Source organism: Phoenix dactylifera, chromosome 7, assembly GCF_051530095.1.
Source record: "Phoenix dactylifera cultivar Ajwa chromosome 7, Ajwa_hap1_PhDact_Kaust_v1.1, whole genome shotgun sequence".
Classification (NCBI taxonomy): domain Eukaryota; kingdom Viridiplantae; phylum Streptophyta; class Magnoliopsida; order Arecales; family Arecaceae; genus Phoenix; species Phoenix dactylifera.
The window spans coordinates 6,280,667-6,301,950 of NC_143196.1; the positions used below are offsets into that span (position 1 = coordinate 6,280,667).

Genomic DNA, 21,284 nt, shown 5'->3' on the forward strand with positions numbered 1-21,284 from the left:
TATTGCATGGCATTTTTCATGTGATTGCGTTGCTTGTGACATTTGGGTATGTTGGGATCTAATATTTATTCTAGAACGAGTCTATCAAAATTTGCATATACTAAAGAGGCCGCTTAACAGCATATGGTTTAGTGTCAACGTATCTTCAGCTTTATGTTCTGACAGTGAAAAAAAAAATCATCGAAGAGCATAATTTCTTTTCTATTCGTTTCCCTTGAGATATGATAAAATTAGCAATGACTGTCAACTAATAATTATTATACAATGATTTTATAAAATTTTTCATATACAAGAACTGGCCACCTGACAAGTTTACAAGGTTACAACAAACAAATTGTCACCGGTCATGGACCAACCTCATGCTGCATGCCTGACAATGTCATATCATATATGGTTTAGTGTCAAACCGATCTTAAGCTTTATGTTGTGACTTGAGAATTTTCAATTGCTCGTTACAACCACCCAAAAATGCGTCACCTCTTCTCATCTCTGCGATATTGTGGTGGTGTCACAGCAAATCTTTCAGCATGGGCTAATGCCCACTGATTGAATTCAGGAGAAGATATTAACTCTCTCAAAGCTTTGTTCGTGTGTTCTTTAGTAATTAGATCCCATTCTTCCTCTCAGGGGTGTTGTGAAAGGTCAGAATAATAACCATCCTTAAATGGCCTCTGTGGTTGTCGATTTGTTGAGCCTGTAAAAAGCAACAAAAATCAAGATTTGCTTCATCCTGATAATTGCAGGAAGCCAGTTTTGAGTTTTGGACTCTGAACCTGAGAGTATTCAACATAAGAGTTTTTGGAGGGTGGAGTTTGAACTCGAGTTCTATTGATGCTTTTGATCATCAGCCTGCAAATCATCAGAACATGTTAATTTCTCTCATCAACTAAAGATTGAATCCATTAGAATATAGAAAACATAATAAATGCAGAACAGGCCGTCAGAAAGTACAAAAAACTAAAATGAATTATTCTTTTATCAATTTATGCGACTAAAATAAATGAAAGTATGCATCATCTAGTTTTGGGAACTGATAGTATTTCTCTTACATTCAAAATAATCTCATTATCGATTTTTCCCTGCAAAAACATCTTATGAATGCAACTTTTTAGCGTAGAACCAAGTCCAAGTACAATTAATACATTTTAAATGGTCATATTTACATCTAACAGTCCATGACATGATGTACATGCATGTTAATCACCCTCACTATGACAGGGCTATAATCTCTATTCATGGGATCTCAACCCTCAGGGATGCATCTCCACCCTCGAGCATGACTCCATTGCCTCAGCTGCATATATGTAAAGCCATTCTCCTTTCTCCCGGTCTAAATCAGAGCACCCCATTGCCTCCTATCTCTATCATGAGCCCACCATCCTCTGCTGCCAAAACAGCAATATATGAACTTATTGCAAGAAAAGAATTTGATCGACAGCAGTAATTCCATCAACACCAAAGCCATCCATAAGTGATTAGAGGTTCTCTTTCTACCATTCATGTTAGCCACATGCTATAACAAACATATACATATATATATGCATGCATCTATGTCCGTAGGTATTTATGTGTGCACATATGCAGAGTTATAATGGCTCCGGAGATGCACATAATAGGTCTTTAAATAAGGACCATTTTTAGATGGCATCCCAATCAAATCCTCAAAAATCAAGCCTAGGACTGGACTGGGCAATAACAGCAAGCTGGACTGTGCTGCGTTTGAATCTTGGTGGTGTTTTCTATCCAAGTATTTGATCCATGTAGTGTGCTCCCAACCTTTATTATAAAAAAAAGGGAAAAGAAAAAGGAAACAGTGATCATGTAGGGATATGTTGTATGTGGATATCAGCATTGTCTAAACCATTGTGGCCATCATGCATTGGCAGCAAGATCATTTTATCGCAAGAAACCTTAAACATTTCAATTGTTGGACCCAGATCATACTAGCTCTTGTTTTCTTGCTAACCTAGGATTCTTCGCATGTGTTAACCAACCAAAAGGGTCAACAATGTATATCAAGCTTAACATCCACCGCATCATGTGCGGCCCAGACCACAGGGACACTAGAGTCAAGACACACCAGAATCTGAATCATAGATAACCAAGGATAATTAAATAACTGAACTTGAGGGGATTCTAACTCATGACCAGAACTAAACCTGAACTCTTATATATGTTAACTAACCAATCAACGCCAATAGCTCAAGGTAATAGGGAAAGGCTCAACAATGAATATCATGCTTAACCACAAGAAATGTATCTTCACTGTGTTTATTTCCATGTGCTTGCGAGATTAGCAAAAGACATTCATTGCTCAAGTTTACAGGTATCTTACAGGTTACTTGAGAGTATTTCACTGCCAATAAAACAAGTTTTGCTAGAAATAATGTCTGATTCAGTGATTTCTACAACCAAATTGAGCCCATGCCAACATGCCTTTGTTAATGATTATTGAAGGAAGAATTATACTACACTCCACACAACCACAGTACAAAAAGTTAACTACTAAACATCTCTGAAATGTTAAAGCATGGAGACCTTGCATGGTGAACCATATTAAGATGTATACAACATAGTAAGATGGATATGCAAACATAATTATTGTCAAAAAAGAATTATAGAACTAATAAACCTACAACACCAAGGAGGTAGATCTCAAGTTTGACGCTTGATCCCAGGGGAATTCATGATAAGAGAATGGAAAAACCAAGATACTAGCTCATAGACTAAAATTGTCATGTCATGACTATTTGTTTAATATCCACAAGTATAAGAACATTATTTTTCAGATCAACTGGAGAAATAATCGATAGTTTTGCAGAAAAGATATCGCATAATATTCTTAAAGTGCTTAGACTTGAAAAACTTGCAGCATCGTCACCTGAACAAACGGCATACGAATCTTGACTTCCCATATGTCCATGTTATTGCTGAAATTATGATAACCAAGCTCCAGCTAGTATTAGGCATACCAAAAGAAGTATAGCCAGCTGCAGCTGACAAAATTTAAAGAAGGGAGACATTTATCAGTAACTTGTAACACATTCAAGATAAGAAGGGGCATCAGCATGACAGTAAATAAAGTATTGGTTGTCAACAAATCAACATAGCTTATAGTACTGGGCGCCAAATACATATGCAACTTTTTCTTTTTCAATGATACTGGAGCAACAGATTAGGTTATATGCATCAAGTGAAGAAGATAAGATTTTGGTACATGATGAACAAAGTTTAAACACCTGGTCGGAATGCAGGTACCGATTGGGGACCGGCCAATACAGCACTAAGATCCCTGTGTATCTAACACTGTATACTGCAGCATCATCCTGGACTATAATTTTTTTTTTTTCTATCTATATCCGTATTTTTTTTTTTTTTTGATAGATATGGATACGAATATGAATATTAATTGTATGCTCATATTTCTATTTATATTCGAATATATTCGGATATAAAAATAGATCCGAACAGATATTATCTATTCTACTTTTACGTCTACTTTAGTTAGAAACAACCGAAAATGAGAGTCAAATGATCTCACTAAGTGGCTGGGTCTAGACTGGATCTAGATCATAAGGTCAAACCGCTTTGGGACAGATATGGGTCAAGCTGGACTCGGAACCGAGCCGACCCATTCGTGCTCTCATCGCCAATGCTAATTTTCGAATAAAAATTCTCTGGGAGATCCCCTAAAGCGCGTGATATTGAGGCTTTTCATCTGTACCTCACGTCAGGGAATACTGTGAATCTCAAAGCAGTGGCCAAGCAAACTAGATCGAACTCAGGGAACACCCGTAAATTTCCTCAAAGCCTCGTCTTTTATTCCCAACCTTTGATCCCCTTCCCATCGCTTCTCTTCTTTCTTCTGCATAGTTATTTCTTTTCTCGTTCTAGTACGCCGTAGGCCGCTATGAACCGGGTGGTGAGGCAGTTGTCGTCGTCCCTGCCGTTTCTCCGGCGGGCGGAGCCGGCGGTCGGTGTGGGGTCGGCGGCGGGGGCAGCGGCGCACGAGAAGCAGTGGAGCAGGGGCATAAGGGTGAGGGTGAAGGACGGGAATCTGGAGCAAGCGTTGGCCATCATGCAGCGGAAGATGGCGGCCAGCGGGATGGAGCGGCTTATCCGGCGGCAGGTTGATTACCACCTCAAGGACTCGGAGAAGCGCGTCCTCGCCCGCAAGAACCTCCAGTACCGCGTCCGCTCCCAGGAGCTCGCCCGCAAGCTCCGCACCATTCTCATAAAAAAGATCAGGTCTGCCCTTCCCTAACCTTTTAAACCCTAAGAAAAACCCTAATCTCCGGGATTTTTTTTACTTTTTATTTATTTTTGAAATATTTTTGTTGAGTTACTTGGAGTTTTACTTTAATATTGCAGTATCTGTCTTTTTTGAGGAACAATATTTCAATTTGTCATTTTGCATGGCATAAGCGCAAATTTAGGTTCAGTGAGAAAGGGAAAACAAGATAAAAAAGTTGAAAAGGAATATTTATCCTTTCTCTCCATAAAAGAATAATTGCGTATTTATTTTCTTACAACAAAGCCTATTAGAACAACATGCGAACAGTTTGCATATATGTTCCATTAGAGGACAGGGTTAGTGTCATATTTGATGTTTGGCACACTTAGATCGTTAGAATAATTATAGCTTTGACAACACTTGGATCTTTAAAATCAAACCAACGAGCACATAGATTAAAAAAAAAATGACAACCAACAAATTCATCAAACTGTAAAGAAGCATGGATTTTCTCCAGACAACAAAAGATTGATATCTAATCATGAATCAAAGGTCATGTTACAATATGAACATATTTCTACTAGACAAAAGCATGGACTTACGTCCTAGAAAGGACTGCTTTATTTGTAGCCTTATGAAATAAGAGTCAGCCTCAATGTAGCCATAAAGACAGGGAGGATGTGGGTATCTTTGGCACAATAACATTGAATAGGATAACAGCATGTCCTTTCTATGTTTTAGACTTCATTTTAACGTGGATATGAAGTTGATCCAGTTAAAATTTGCAGTCTGTCATGACCAGTAAAAATTACAATGCTTTGAAACATATCACATGCGCGTATGCCAACACTTAAAACTTGCATAATTCTACTTCTTTTTGGCTGCACAATGAGGGGTAACCCTCCCCCTTAAGTTAAGCATTTTTGTTCAAGTCACTACTCAACCAGAAAGAAAACCAAGAGAGGATTTCAGGGACCATTTCTTAAAACCCCAATGTTCCAACAGCCTGCTTAAGTTTAAAGTGAAGCCATATGATTTATAAGATCAGGCCTAGAATCCTGAATAGTTGAAGCAACCAGCTTAAGTTTGGATTGATGGCTCATGAATTGAGAAGAAAGCCACTTGAGTACAAATGGACTTTCATTAGACAACCTTGAATGCTTGAGTGACGATGGGGCCTTACAGGTTGGTGAAAGCTTGGCCTTTTTCTGAATGATTTCTTGGGCCATCTTTGGATAGGGATTGACTGACTGTCCAACAAATTTTTGGATAAGCATAATAAGATTGAAGTAGGGGTAATTGGTGGGCTACTCATGAACTCATCAAGGTTGGTTGCCGTTCGGACAAGCTCTTAACATGTAGAGAACAACGTTGGAGGCAGTTGATAATATGTCGTAGTAAGTAGGACAAAGGAAATCATGTGCCATAGATTGTCAAGCAAAAGGAACAGAAGCAGATATTGTTGAGGATGAAGGACCAAACACTTCTAGGGTGAGCTAGACTTGCTTGATCCCGTATGTAGCCATGTGCTCTTGGTACAAAGAGTGTGGCACTCATCCTAAAGTGGGAGGTTTTAACCTTTTTTCTTCTTACTTTAAGTCTGGTTTATTCTTTGCTATTTACAAAACTAAACAAGGAAAAAACTTAAAAATAGGAGAATACTTGTAGCGAGGAGAGCGAGGGGTTACCACTGCCTTTATCCTAGCTGTGTGCCATCATCAAATCACTTCAACAACATTCAATGAGCATATCCAAAGATGAGGAGTCAGAAAAAAGAGTTGATGGTGATGGAGTCCAATCTTCCGCTAAAACCTTGCTTTGGTGTTTTCTTAGGAAATTTTTGAAATTGATTGATTGCCCACCCGAGCCTTGGCATGCCTGAGAACTACAAGGAAATCAATAGAGGAGTTGTTGCTTCACAATTGTAGTAAGAGGTAGGCGGTAGAGTAGATCTCTCATTCAGGTGGGATGGTGGGGGAAATGGATTTATATGATCTTTGTTGAATAACCATCAACAAAGATGGGGAGTTAAGAGTGTTGAATTTGGTCAAAAATAATAGTCAATGAGGAGAAAGGAGGTTCCCCATTCTTCTCCAACTCCAGGCATTTTTTGCTATTTATTATTTAATCTTGTTTAAAAAAAAGTTGCAGCACTGCACCCTAGATGTGTATGTCCAAAAGAAGAAGCGCATGGACATGGATACTGGGAGAGAGTGAACTGCAGGTTATGTTTTATCAAATAGACTAGACTTAAACACCACAACTAGTTATGACTAAATCAACACATTTTGAACTGCTAAGATGATTTAAGTTAAACTTAATGGCCATGATGGCTTGTGGAAGAAATACTATTCGTGCTTTATTTATGTATATATATTTGATTACAACTGAAGAAAATCTTGGTAGGGTCTTCCAAAATTTTAATGTAAGGGTTTTAAATATATGGAAGAGACCAAAGGAAGACCTATGTAAAATTGATTGGAATACATCTGTGAAGCAGTCCGCATTTGAAGATGGGAAGTCTGATTTGGATAGCTAGCAAGACATGGTTGAGAGTTGACTTGTATGCCATGGCAATGCTGATCCACTATTAGTTTAGGTCTTATACTCCCTTCTTATGGTGATTTGATTAGTTATTTAAATATATATAATTGCATTTTCTGTAAACAAGTATGTTTATTGTGTTTGTTTGAAGCTCTGGAAGAGGAAGATGTTACCAATGTCCTAGAAATATTTTCTTCAAATAATCTATCTATTGTTGTGAAAGACTTAACTTCGTGAAGGTTACATTTTCAAAATTATGGTGAATATTGTTATTGCCTGGATTACTATCTGATCCGGGACGATCTCTAGCACTTACGAGCGTCTTGGTTGTCTCAGCCCCACGCCAGAGGAACCACACGATGCGCGGGAGGAAGCGCGTTCCGAGTTCCATGCGAGGAGAACCATACCCGACGTGTGTTTTGAGTTCCATGCGAGGAGGAGAACCATCCCGACGTGAAGATGATGGTGAGTCCCATGCATTCGCCAAGCAGGAGGAAGCTCGAGCCGAGCCATCCCGCATCATGCACGGTAACCATTGCATGGACGTGGGAGTGAGGAGCGTGGGATGCGTGTTCCAAGCCTACTCCCGAGCCATCACGCATCCGCGCCTGGGTCCCACCTCAAGAACTATGCACAACGGATGGGGGAAGTTTTCCGAACTAACCCGCGTGACGCACGAGTTTTGTTGCATGGCATAATCTCATGCAACGTGGGACCTGGGAGGCTTTGAAGTACCTCTAAGCCATGCATGGCTATTGGGGAGAACGTGGGATGTGGGGGAGTAGCATGGGAAGCCAGTTCTTTGTTCCATGCAGTTGCACCACATAACCACTCCACATCTTGCTCACTCCAGAGGAAGTGGTCCACGTCGGGTTCGTGGGATTATGGGAGAAAGAAGGAGCTTTTGTAACAGGGAGAGAAAGAGAGAGCTGGAGAGAGAAGCTTGGGAGTTCAAAGGAAGAGATAGCCTCTGTAGTAGGGAGTAGACCTTGTAACAGAGAGAGTCACATCAGTGTATGAGAGCTCTTCCCAATATAACCCCTTGGTCCCAAAACATTTCTCTCTCCTATTTTGACGATCAGAACGAAGGCTTTGCGATTCTATCTCCCTCGTTCGGATCAAGTTTTGGTATCAGAGCACTAGATTCTTGCCTGTGCATGGTTCTAACCAAATCTGGCTACCAGGCCACCGGCGAACCCTTCTCCGTCTTGGAAGTTCATCGTCGGCCAATAAAGAAGACTGAACCTTCATCAGCGATGTCCGCCGACAATGAGCAGGAACCGGACCAGCTCGACCTTACTGCAAAGGTTGATCGGCTGTCCAGTCAGCTGGAATCCGTCATCGCGTGGATCCACACCCGGACATCTTCTTTACCACCAGCAAGGGCCAAAGAGGATGACGGTGATTTTCCTTCCCCAAGGGTGCGCGTAATGGCTGCCAAAAACAAGACTGAGGGCACCTCGGTTTTGAAGGAGGATGACGACTACGATCCTGATGGTGCAAGCATCGCGACGCTGGTAGAAGAGAGGTCTCGGCCTTTTAAAGTCGAGGCTAGAATTGACATCCCGACGTTCGATGGCACCGTCGACGCGGAGAAGTTAGATTCCTGGATCGATCAACTGGAGACTTACTTCACCCTTTACGGGTTTAGTAGCCACGAGAAAGTCGCATTTGCACGACTTAAACTATCAAGCCATGCATTGGCTTGGTGGAACTCGTACCTGAAGGACAACAGTGACAAGGAGGTGACATGGGGAGAATTCTCTCGTCTCCTTCGCCAGGAATTCTACCCAATGGGATACTCACAAGATCGATGGTTCCGCTGGCACAACCTTAAACAGCGCCACAACCAGACCGTGCAAGAATACACCACCGAGTTCCGGCGTCTAGCGGTGACGCTGGGCATCTCCCTCGACAATGAAGATGTCTTCACCAAATATGTGGCTGGTCTGCATCGACAAATTCAGAACGAGATACGACTGTACAATGCGACCGGCGTCTCGAGTGCTAGTGGTATTGCCATGGCTATCGAGTTAAAAAACAAACCCGGCGAACAGAAGGCCTCCGAAGGCGTCCAGAAAGGAACTTCTAACCATTTCCGTGACAAGAAGCACACTCGGAAAGGTAAACCTTCCTCTTCGTCGAATGTTGACAAGTTCTGTGAACATTGCAAAATTTCAGGACATGAGAAGGGGAAGTGCTGGAAACTCCATCCGGAACTCTTCCCAAAAAAGTGGAAGAAGGATGACAAGAGCAAACGCGCAGCGGTAACGACGGTTTTCACCGAAGCTGTCGAACTCGGGCGGGTCGAAGGTGTGGATAAGAGTCTGTCTCTGATGGTCGGGCCGAAGGAGACAGTCTCGAATCCGCCGACCGTACCCGATGAGAAGGAAGAGCTGTTCACCCTACGGATCCAAGTGAAACAAGAGGTGATAGAAGCCATTGTCGACACCGGCAGCCAGAAGAACCTGATCTCGGCCAGCTTAGTTCAAAAACTGGGATTGGAAACAACACCACATCCACGACCGTATCCACTTGGATGGATACAAAAGGATGTGGAACTTCGGATCAACCGCCAGTGCAAGTTCCGTTTCGCCATTACCAACCAGTACATCGATGAGGTAACATGTGAAGTAGTTCCTCTCGACATATGCCAGGTGATTTTTGGTAGCCCATATCTTTGGGAGCGTGATGCCATCTACTTCCGGCGAGCACAGAAATACCAGTTTGAAAAGGATGGGAAGAAGTACATCATTAACAAGGATAATGCCAGCCATGCTATTGATCTGGTGTCTGCCTGTCAGGCAAGAAGGATGGTGAATGCTTGCCAAAAGTTTGTGCTAGTAATGATCCGCCCGATAGAGTTTGAAAACAAGGTATCAGCACTAACCATGTCTTGCAGGGAATTGGAGAGCCAGATGGGGAAGCTACTCGGCGAGCATGCGGGCCTTTTTAAAGAGGCTTGCGGATTACCACCAAAGAGAGCAGTGGAACATGAAATCCAGCTTATTTCTGACTCAACGCTTCCTAACCTTGGCATGTACCGCAACTCGGTGTTGGAAAATGAGGAGATCAAGCGGCAGGTGAATGAACTGCTCGAAGGTGGTGTCATCAAACCGAGCAGCTCCCCCTGCGGCTCGCCGGTAGTGCTTGTGCCGAAGAAAGATGGAGGGTGGAGAATGTGTATTGACTACCGCGCTCTCAACAAGATTACTATTAAGAATCGGTACCCTCTTCCACGCATTGATGACTTGCTGGACCAGTTGAAGCACGCCACTGTCTTCACCAAGCTGGGCCTGAAATCCGGATATTATCAAGTCCGGATCCGCGACGACGATACCTGGAAGACCGCATTCAAAACGCGGCAGGGGCTATTCGAATGGCTAGTAATGCCATTCGGACTCTGTAATGCTCCCGCCACCTTCATGCGGCTGATGAACGACGCTCTCCGGCCGTACATCGACGACTTCGTCATTGTATACCTTGACGACATCCTGATCTACAGCCGGTCATGGGAGGAGCACTTGACGCATGTGCGTAAGGTGTTCGAATTGCTGGAGAAATATCAGTTGCGCCTGAACCAAAAAAAATGCGAGTTCGGGAAGCGGACTTTGGTGTATCTTGGGTTCGTGGTGGGCGAAGAGGAGTTACGAGTCGACCCGGACAAAGTGAAGGCAATCAGAGATTGGCCCAGGCCCCGGTCTATAACTGAGGTCCGGAGCTTCATGGGTGCTTGTCAATACCTAAGAAAATTCATCCGGAACTTCTCTATTCTGGCCTCCTCGCTGCATGCGTTAACGAAAGCCAATCAAAAGTTTGAATGGACTTCGAAACATGAGGATACCTTCCTTCTATTAAAGAGGAAGATCAGTGAAGCGCCTGTTCTCGCTTTGCCCAATCTTCAGAGACCATTCGAGCTTGAAGCAGATGCGTCAGGGTACGCCATGGGAGCTGTGCTACTGCAAGAAGGGCGGCCCGTGGCATACCATTCTGAGATGTTCCAAGGGGCTCAGAAAAACTACCCAACGTACGACAAGGAGTTGCTTGCCCTACATCAAGCGGTAAAACACTGGCGAGTCTATCTCTTGGGCAAGGAAACAGTGGTGCACACCGACCACCGGCCGCTCCAATATCTGCAAACTCAGTCCAGGTTGCAGCAGGCGCGTCATATGAAATGGATGACGTACCTCCAACAGTTCAACCTGGTGATCAAATACAAGAAAGGCATACACAACAAAATGGCTGACATGCTCTCGAGACCGCCAGCCGCAACCCTTTGCTTATCAGCGGTTATGCAAGTGCAGCCAACCACCGATGAGGAGTACGCCGGCTGGTATTCAGAAGACCTTGATTTTCAAGGCGCACTAGCAGATGTTGAAGCAAGGAGGCCAACCGAGTTTGTCCTACGGGATAAACTCCTCTACAAAGGAGAGCTGCTATGCGTACCACGAGCGGCCGAACGTGTGTGCTGGATACGGGAGGCGCACACCTCAAAAGTAGCAGGTCACTTTGGAGTTACAAAGACTCTGCAGAATCTCCATCGATATGTCTTCTGGCCGCGGATACAGCAGGACGTGGTCCGATTTGTGAAGGGCTGCGTGTTGTGCAGCACATCCAAACCCGCCAATCGGAAGGTCGGGTTATACACTCCACTGCCTGTTCCGACACGCCCATGGGAAAGTGTCTCAATGGACTTCTTGGGTGGCCTTCCAAAGACACGGCGGGGACATGACTACCTATTTGTTGTAGTCGATAGGTTCTCAAAAATGGTGGTGCTCATGCCTTGCAAGAAGAGTATCACAGGTGAAGAGGCGGCACGGCTTTTTTTTGAGAATGTGTGGAAAATCTTCGGGCTTCCCAGCTCAATTGTTTCCGACCGTGACAGTCGTTTCCTAAGCAAATTCTGGTGTTCTCTGTGGGCCAAGATGGACACAAAGCTTAAACGGAGCACGGCCTTCCATCCACAAACGGATGGCCAGACCGAGGTTGTCAACCGGACCATTGTCCATCTTCTCCGGGGCTACAATGCTCGGCATCCTAAAACTTGGGACGATAGCATTGCTTTCCTACAATTTGCCATCAATCACACGGTGCACAGCTCGACGAACAAAGCTCCAGCCGAAGTTTGCTTGGGTTTTCTACCACAAAGCCCTTTTGACTTGGAGTTCACGATCGGGCCTAGAGATGGGCACTGGGCCGGGCCGCTCACGGCCCGGCACGGCACGGCACGAAGCGGGCCGTGCCTGGCACGGCCCGCCAGCTACAGTGCAGGCACGGCCCCTTTGATAGGGCCGTGCTGGGCTAGAGGTTCCTGGCCAGCGGGCCGTGCCAGGCACGGCCCGCTTCGGGCCTGGGCCGGCACGGCCCGGTCTAGGCCCGCGGGCCAAGCACGGCACGGCCCGCGGGCCAGCACGGCACGGCCCATAAGGGCCTGGGCCGGGCTGGCACGCGAGCCTGGCACGGTCCGGGCCTGGGCCCGGCTCGGCCCGATAAAATTTTTTTAATAAATTAATAAATATTGAACACTAAGAAATCTTGATTTATGAATATAAAGCCACCTTAATGGTGGGGGGTTTGGCATAGACCCCTACCAGTTTATTAATTTAAATCAAAATGGTACATGAAGGGAGGTTTGGACCTTGGTCTGACCTCTAGATTCTAGAATAATAAGAAACTAAGAAAGGGCCGAGGTTTGGACCTTGGTCTGACCTCCAGAATACAATAAAAATGTACAATTATAAAAAATTAAGAAATCTTACTAATCATCAGTGATTCAGTGAATCAGTATTCAGTCTTCAGTCTTCAGTCTTCAGTAGTGTTTGTATCATCATCATCAGAGGATGTTGTATTATGTCCACCTTTATCTTGAAGTCTTGCCTCAGCATCCAGCCAATCCTTGAAGCAGAGAAGCATCTCCACCGTTTCGCCCGTCATCCTACTTCTCTTTTCGTCAAGAACACGCCGACCTGCACTAAAAGCGGATTCCGATGCTACCGTGGACATCGACACAGCTAAAATATCGCGTGCAATTGCAGACATAACAGGATATTGATTTCTAACACTCTTCCACCAAGATAATACATCTAGATTCTCTATTTGATTTTCATCATATGCAGACTGAAGATCATTTCGTAAATAAAATTCTAGTTCACTACTTAAAGATGAAGAAGATGAAGAGGAACTTGAAGCATGTGTGTGTCTTCTCTGTGCAATGAATGAAAAAATAGATGACGAACGAGAACTACTAGAAGGAGGAATAGAGGTTTGTATTTGTGTTCTAGATCCACGAATTTTTTCATCATATATAGCATAAATATCATAAAGAAGTTGTCTTACCTCATCTTTAGCAGATTCAGCATCTTGATTCATATTTTCAGCGTATGCATCAAGTAAAATTAGCACGCCATTTAATTTAACTCTAGGATCAAATACAGCAGCTAAGTTATGCATAGGACATATCCTGTCCCAATACTCATTCCATTTAGATTCCATTAGGTGAATAATAGGCATTAAAACATCATCATATCTATGTTCTGCAAATTTTTGACTAATTATATATGCTTGTTGTAAAAATGAACATGAAGTAGGGTAATAAATACCAGAAAGAACATTGGTAGCATTATAAAAACTAAGCAAAAAATCTTCCAAAATTTTTTCTTTATTCCAATCAGTTTCAGTCAATGTAAATCCTAATCCACGATCATTAATATATGCACTTAATAAATTTTTATATGGGTATGCATCATGTATCATGCTATATGTGGAGTTCCAACGAGTAATTACATCAAGTTTAAATTTTTTAAAACGTTTACCATGATTTATGCATAATTCCTTAAATTCTTGAAGTCTTGATCTAGAAGCATGAATAAAAGAAACTGCATTTCTAATTTTTGAAATCACATCTTGAATCATGCCCATGCCAGCTTGAACAGAAAGATTTAAGATATGACATGCACATCTAATATGCAGTAAATTTCCATCTAATATGGGATGCAATGAGTCTTTTAATAATACAACAGCAGAATTATTATTAGATGCATTATCAAAAGTAATAGACATAATTTTATCATTAATATTATATGAACATGCAGTTTGATAAATTATATTTGAAATTTGTTGCCCAGAATGTGGAAAATCAAAAGCACGAAAAGCAAGAATACGTTTATTTAATTGCCAATCATTATCAATATAATGAGCAGTAATGGCAATAAAACAATTACTACCTACAGATGCTGACCAAATATCAGAAGTTAATGAAATTTTTACATTTAAAGTAGAAAGTGTTTCAATTAAATTTTGTTTCATTGCTAAAAAATTGGTCATAGCTACTCTTCTAAATGTACGCCTACTAGTTCTTTTGTAAGCAGGTTGTAGGTTTAATTGAACATATTCTTCAAAATTAAAAGATTCACATAAACTAAAAGGTAATTCATCCTTAACTATCCATTTTACAAGTGCTTTTCTTTGATTTTCATGATTATATGCAAAATTACCTACAAGTAATCCCCCTTGTATATTAAGGCTACTTTGAGTTTGAGCATGAGAATCATGCATCCTATGACTCTCTTGATGTCTTTTTAAATGCCCTGTTCCCCCACTACTACTACAACTATAAAGTTTGGCACATTTTTTACATTTAGCTTTCCAGACTCCCTCAACCATAACTCTATCAAATTCATTCCATACAGTACTAGTCCTCTTACGAGAAGAGGTTTGACCTTCACTCGGTTCACCAGTTCTAGAGGAACTAGGAACAGGGGGTTGGGGATTAGTTTCTTCTTCCTCAGAAACAGGAATGCCAAACTGACTTTCCTCAAAAGATGACATATCTATGATTAATTCAAAAAATAAAAACTAACCGCAAGGAGGAATTGAGTAGAGGGTCGGAGGGCAGAGGCAGAGCCGAGATTTCGAGCTTCCTCTTGTGCTCTCAACAGAAGCGACCTTCTCTTCTCAACAGGAACCTCCTCTTGTGTAGCACTTGAACAAACTAAAAATTAAATTGCTAGAAGAGCACTTTAGAGGAGAGAAATAATAGCAGTAGAGAAGGAGAGAATGAGAGGTTTGGTGTGGTGAGAATGAGGGAGGAATGGGCTATTTATAGAAGCCCAAATTTTTTTTTTCTCAAAATACCCCTCCATTCAGCCGTTATTGGACTGTTGGGAGGGGTAAAATCGACTTTTTCCCAAAAATAGCCGTTGGAAACGGCTATTTTCCCTCCCCCTCTCCAGACGGGCCGTGCCAATAGAGGGGCCGGGGGCCGGGCCGGGCTGGCCTTCCGTGCCTCACGGGCCGTGCCAGGCACGGCCCGCTTAGAATTTGGGCCCGGGGGGCCTGGGCCGGGCCGGCCCGGCACGGCCCGTTGCCCAACTCTAATCGGGCCTACACCACGAACAACCAGAGAAGGAAGTGATATGACAAGGGCACAAAAGTTCTTGGAAAACATCAGAAAGGTACACCAAGAGGTAGAACAACAGTTACAAAGGGCCCAGCGGAAATACAAAGAACGTCATGATCGGCACCGAGTCAGTGGTAATTTTCAGGTGGGTGATTTTGTTTGGTTACATCTGGGAAAGCAACAACTGAAAGGTGAAGGGAAAAAGCTTAAACCCATCCGTTATGGACCTTTTAAGATTCTTCGAAAGATCGGCGACAATGCCTACCAACTAGAGCTGCCAGTATATATGGAAATGTACTCGGTTGTTAACATTGAAAAATTGAAGCCCTTTGAGCCGTCAATGCTGGACGACGAGCCGGGTGAGACATTACCGACTGTAGAGGACTTGGTTACCGCACAAGAAACTGTGTTGGCAGAAGATGCTATCTTGGAACGGAAGACAACCACAACCCGGCGCGGCACTAGGGAGTCCTTCCGAGTTGGACGAAAGGGCCAACGACCCAGTGCGGCAAAATGGTTCTCAAAGGAGACTGGGCAATCCCAGTTTCCCCACCTTCGGTTCTAGAACCAGCAGGAGCTGGCTCCTCCTAAGGAAGGGGAGCCGAAAACTTGATCCGAACGAGGGAGATAGAATCGCAAAGCCTTCGTTCTGATCGTCAAAATAGGAGAGAGAAATGTTTTGGGGCCAAGGGGTTATATTGGGAAGAGCTCTCATACACTGATGTGACTCTCTCTGTTACAAGGTCTACTCCCTACTACAGAGGCTATCTCTTCCTTTGAACTCCCAAGCTTCTCTCTCCAGCTCTCTCTTTCTCTCCCTGTTACAAAAGCTCCTTCTTTCTCCCATAATCCCACGAACCCGACGTGGACCACTTCCTCTGGAGTGAGCAAGATGTGGAGTGGTTATGTGGTGCAACTGCATGGAACAAAGAACTGGCTTCCCATGCTACTCCCCCACATCCCACGTTCTCCCCAATAGCCATGCATGGCTTAGAGGTACTTCAAAGCCTCCCGGGTCCCACGTTGCATGAGATTATGCCATGCAACAAAACTCGTGCGTCACGCGGGTTAGTTCGGAAAACTTCCCCCATCCGTTGTGCATAGTTCTTGAGGTGGGACCCAGGCGCGGATGCGTGATGGCTCGGGAGTAGGCTTGGAACACGCATCCCACGCTCCTCACTCCCACGTCCATGCAATGGTTACCGTGCATGATGCGGGATGGCTCGGCTCGAGCTTCCTCCTGCTTGGCGAATGCATGGGACTCACCAACATCTTCACGTCGGGATGGTTCTCCTCCTCGCATGGAACTCAAAACACACGTCGGGTATGGTTCTCCTCGCATGGAACTCGGAACGCGCTTCCTCCCGCGCATCGTGTGGTTCCTCTGGCGTGGGGCTGAGACAACCAAGACGCTCGTAAGCTAGAGATCGTCCCGGATCACTATCCTATCAATATTTAAGAAATAATTAGTGCCAAGAGGTGAAAGTTGACTCAAGGAAAGAACCATGCCATTAGTTGTCACTTTTAGTGTCAAATGTTAGCCTGGTTATAAGAATCTGGCACAAGAAGATTGAAGTGCAACACAACTATGTAAATTTGTATGTATATCTTACTGCACCTAAAGAACCTCAAAATGGAACTTACACACTCTGCTGTCAAGTTGGAGCTAGATTTTAGGCATTGGCTTTTGCTTATTTTTAAGTGTTTTTAATGTGCACAATGCTTCAAATATAGTTTTAGAAAGACTTAGGAAAGTTCTCTAAGATTTCAGAGTCCGTGCTTCAGATGTCTTTCTTCAAGATCTTTTAAATGAAAGATTCTAAATCCTGTGGGTGAGGGCATCCCAGATTCTTCACGAAATGGGACACCCTGCTTTCCTGCCCTATCCCGAGTTATCTCGTCAAGCTCAGTAGGTACCCTCTGTCTCTCACCCCTTCTTCTTTTCTTTATTTCTTTTTGTCTTTGCTTCTTTTCTTCATTTTTTCCCTTTCTTCCTTCTTTCCTCTATTCCATTCTTTCTTTTTCTTATTCTTTCCTTTATTTCTTTTCTTTTCTTTGTCTTTCTTTCCTTTCTTCCTTCTTCCTTCATTCTATCCTTTCCTTTTCTTCTTCCGCCCTTTATTTCTTTCCATTTCTTTGTCTTTCTTTTCCTTCTTCATTCTTTCCTTCCTTTCTTTTCTTCTCCCTTCTTTCTTTTCCTTCTTTCCTTTTTCCTCTTCTTTCCTTTCTTCATTCTTTCCTTCCTTTTTTATTTTTCTTCTCCTTTCATTCCTTTCTTTCTTTTTCTTCTTGTTTCCATTCTTTCTTTTTTCCTTTTCTTTTTCTTCCTTCCTTTTCCTTTCCTCTTTGTTCTTTCCCCACATGGATGGGTTTCAGAGTCTTGCCATCATCCTAGTTCCCATTTTCTCACAAGAATGGACGGGATGGCCTGGACACCCCTTGTCCCTCCAGGATTTAGAACCGTGTTTGAATGTCCTTAATGAAGAAAAACAAAAAAAAACTTAAAAAAGGTCTTATTAGACTTACCTCATTCTTTTTCTTAGAAAAGTTCCGATTGTGTTCAGCCCAAGTGGTTGACACCCACCTTTTCTTTGGAACTCATTGATTATAATCCTATCTTGTTAAGGTTCTTTGAGATGTTTATGTAATGCAAGGTGCAAACTTTGAAATAATGATTAAATTTGGGTTTTAGCCTATTTCAGAATCAGATATTCTATTTGGACAACCTTAGATAAACTCGGATAAGACATTTTAGTTGTTATTTGTTGAGGAAATTTCATCAGCAAGATTTAAGGTGTCTTTAATTGTTAAGTCACTTGCTAAATTCGATGACACTTAGACATTCTTTAGCAGCCTATATCACAAACCATAGTGGCATCAAGTGTTTCATTTATAGTTGAGCAGCTATAACAGTAATGGTTGTTAAAATTGATTCCAACTAGGCATTCGTTCATTAAAAAAGGTATGTTGCTCTTTTTCTATTTTCTATTTCTTGTGACTAAAATGAATGTACTTAAAAGAAGTGGGAGTGAAATAACATATTTAATCATTTCTTAATCTCACCGCCCTCCCTCTCAACCCTAGAGATGCCTCCTTCCCTAGAAGCTAGAGCAAGGAGCAACCATCCCCAGCCAGCTACCTGCCCATCCACCTGTCCATCTCCAGTCAAAGGTCTTCCAGCAATTGTCCAACACTAGCAGCCCTCTAACCTGCTGGCAACCGTCTAATTATCCAAAAGCCTAGAAAGATCTTTTTTTTTATATTTTTGTTTCATTTTCTAACATTACCACATCTTCCCTTCCTTTTTGCCTCATTTACATCTTCTCTTTTATCATTTCATTGGGAAAATATTCCCCTTTTGCTCTCCTTTTCCTCCTATTCTTCCTCTTCATTTCATCTACATCTTCTTTCCCCTGTTTCATTGGGAAATTTTGTATTTTTTATGAATAGTTTTTTAAAATTTCTTTTGTTATCATTTATCACTTTTACATTTGATTTTGGATTATTGGCAAGTAATGAGACCAAGCCTTGTCTTTGACTAATCTATGCTCCTATTATGCTATAACAGTTTATTTGGTTGTATTATGTATAATTTGGAAAAAATGCTATTTTTGATATTTTATCTTTTTTCTGCCTTTTCTTAACTGGACTGCTTATGACACTAGGCAGTCCACCTAGAAGCCCAGGCAATGCCTAGGCAGTTAGGGGTCCCTCCCAGCTAAGACCGCATAAATGCTTTGGCGACCTTGATAGAAAAGGAGTCAACTATCAAGCCAACATTGCTCAAAGCAAATATCTTTTTGATAAGAGATGTGCAAGGGCTGATTACTGTTTATGTCCATACGTACCTATTCATAGTACCAAAATGGTAATCTTTTCATGGATTTTAAAAATTACCATATCAATTTTCTTTTGATACACTTGTATCTAACATTGCTCATCACCAATATTGCCTTCTCTTCTCCTTGTTGGTTTAAGTTCCATCCTGTTTTCCCCTCTTCCATTTTTCTTCTTTTCAATTTCTTTATGCGAACATTCTGAAACTCACTATTTCTGTTACTTTTTAAATGCGATACTCATTTTTTTTGTTACTTAAGTTGTGCTAAATTATATATGATCTTCTTCATAGTATGGGATTTCATGCACATTTGGGTAACTTATATTGATGTAAATATAATTAAGATATGGGATGAATACACTTTAACCTTTCCTATGTGGCTATGGCACCTCTTTCCACAAACATGTTAGTTTCATGTTGATAAGTCCATATTCAGCCTCTCTAACTCATTTACTTGAGTCTTATTACTGCTGTTTCCTCTTAATTATCTAATTCACACTAACAAAACATTTTAGACTATGGTTCCAATCTTATCAAGCATGGTGTTCCTTGTGTAAGTCCCTTGTTATCTGTAAATTAAGGTGTATTCTCCATGTCCATAATGAAACTGTGTAATGATTTTACATATTATGATTGTTGATGACACTATGTTTGTCTTTGTAAGGTTCCATCGACTAATTGAATGTTCTTGCTTTCTTAACAGGTTGATGTAGTGCTTACTTTAAAATTTTTATTGTTTGGTGGGCTAAGGCCCTAAAACAATAGGCTTATGTCAAGGATCAGCGCAAAGTCTATCTTTTTCTATTAACTATCGATGAGCTCACAGCTAATAAGATGATATGCCATGTTGTATGGACAAAATACTATTGATTGCTGAAAAGAAAATTAGATTACATATTAAATTAGACTTATGGAGGAAAAATTATAGGGCTTAAAGTTATTAGAACAAAGTCAGAGTATGCAGAATGCAAATTTAATGAGAATGAAAATAAAACATAATATCAATTAAGATTGATGGACAAGAGGTACCATAGAGTGATCAATTTCATTATTTAGGATCTATTATATGAAATAATAGGGAGATAGATGATGATGTATGTAATAGAATGAGAGCTGATTGGGCACATAGCTTGAATACTTGAGGGAAAATTTTATAGAATTTTTTTAGTTTGTTTTGAAGGTTATGAGAAAAGAAGAGGAATACCTAAAGTAACATGGATAGATATTGTGAGGAAGAATATGAAGAAACTCGTAATGACATCAGGTGGTCCTAGATTGGAATACTTGGTGAATGAGGATCTTCATAAAAATCATCTTGTAATGCATATGCAAATGGTACATGCCTAGTACTTATTTGATTTTCCAAAGAACAAAGTTTTTTTTTTTCTTTTCGGGGTTGGGGGGTGGGTGGGGGTGGCTACATCTCATTTACTCGAACTTTGTCAAATGATTTCATGACTTACCACTTATAAATGTCGCTCTGATTTCTAACGTAAGAGGACATGTATGCTTTCAGCCTGTTGATGCTTGCAATTATTCAAAGTTCTATGCTTGAATTGAGTAATGTATTGTTTTCAGTTATTAGAATGTGGGTTATAATACGATTTCAAATTAACCTGGGTTATAGTAGGATTTCTACAAAGTAGCTATTTTTTGGCCTTGATCAAATTTTTTTTTCTTTTGTTCTGATGCAGAGGTCACTGAGACCAGCTCTGGTGGTGGGAGAGCAAGCGTTAGGGGAACTACTTGTGAGATCGCCATAAAGGATCTGTTCTTTTTCCTAGTTTCATGTGCTTGTGCATGTAGATGCTGAACATGCAGTAAGTGTATGCTTTCCTCTTTAGACCTCTGTGAAGGATCTAATCATTTTATTTGGAATATGTTCTCTTTTCATCCTTGTGAATTGTCTGAAGATAGACATCAGGAATATAACTATGAAATATAGCTATTACTAGGCCCTTGTTTCTTCTGAGGGCTGATATGGTGGTAACACATTGATGAGCTGCGACGAACCGCAATCAAGGCTGTGTGGTTTAAAACCCTTGAGTAGTGTGGATTTGCATAGGATGACTCTGCAACAAGGATAAATACTGGTTTTGGCCGTGTTTGCTGCTTGGTCAGACATTAGTTAATTTGCTGGAAGATACTGTGGGAGTAGTAACTAACATCAACCTACCTGCCAGCCTAATGTTCTATTTTTTTCTTTTTTTGAAAAAAACTTTGTTGTATTTTATTTATCAATAGAATGCAAGCTTTCGATTTCTTCTAAA

At 41.7% G+C, this 21,284-nt stretch overlaps 1 protein-coding gene across 1 annotated transcript; it reads left to right on the forward strand.

Moving 5' to 3' along the window:
• The first annotated feature begins 3,811 nt into the window (after positions 1-3,811).
• On the forward strand, positions 3,812-20,979 carry LOC103711319 (Ribosomal protein S21 family protein). The gene is made up of 2 exons (XM_008797419.5): positions 3,812-4,248; positions 20,709-20,979. The coding sequence occupies exons 1-2, from the start codon at positions 3,911-3,913 to the stop codon at positions 20,716-20,718; spliced, it is 348 nt and encodes a 115-aa protein (XP_008795641.1). The 5' UTR covers positions 3,812-3,910; the 3' UTR covers positions 20,719-20,979.
• Positions 20,980-21,284: the final 305 nt, after the last annotated feature.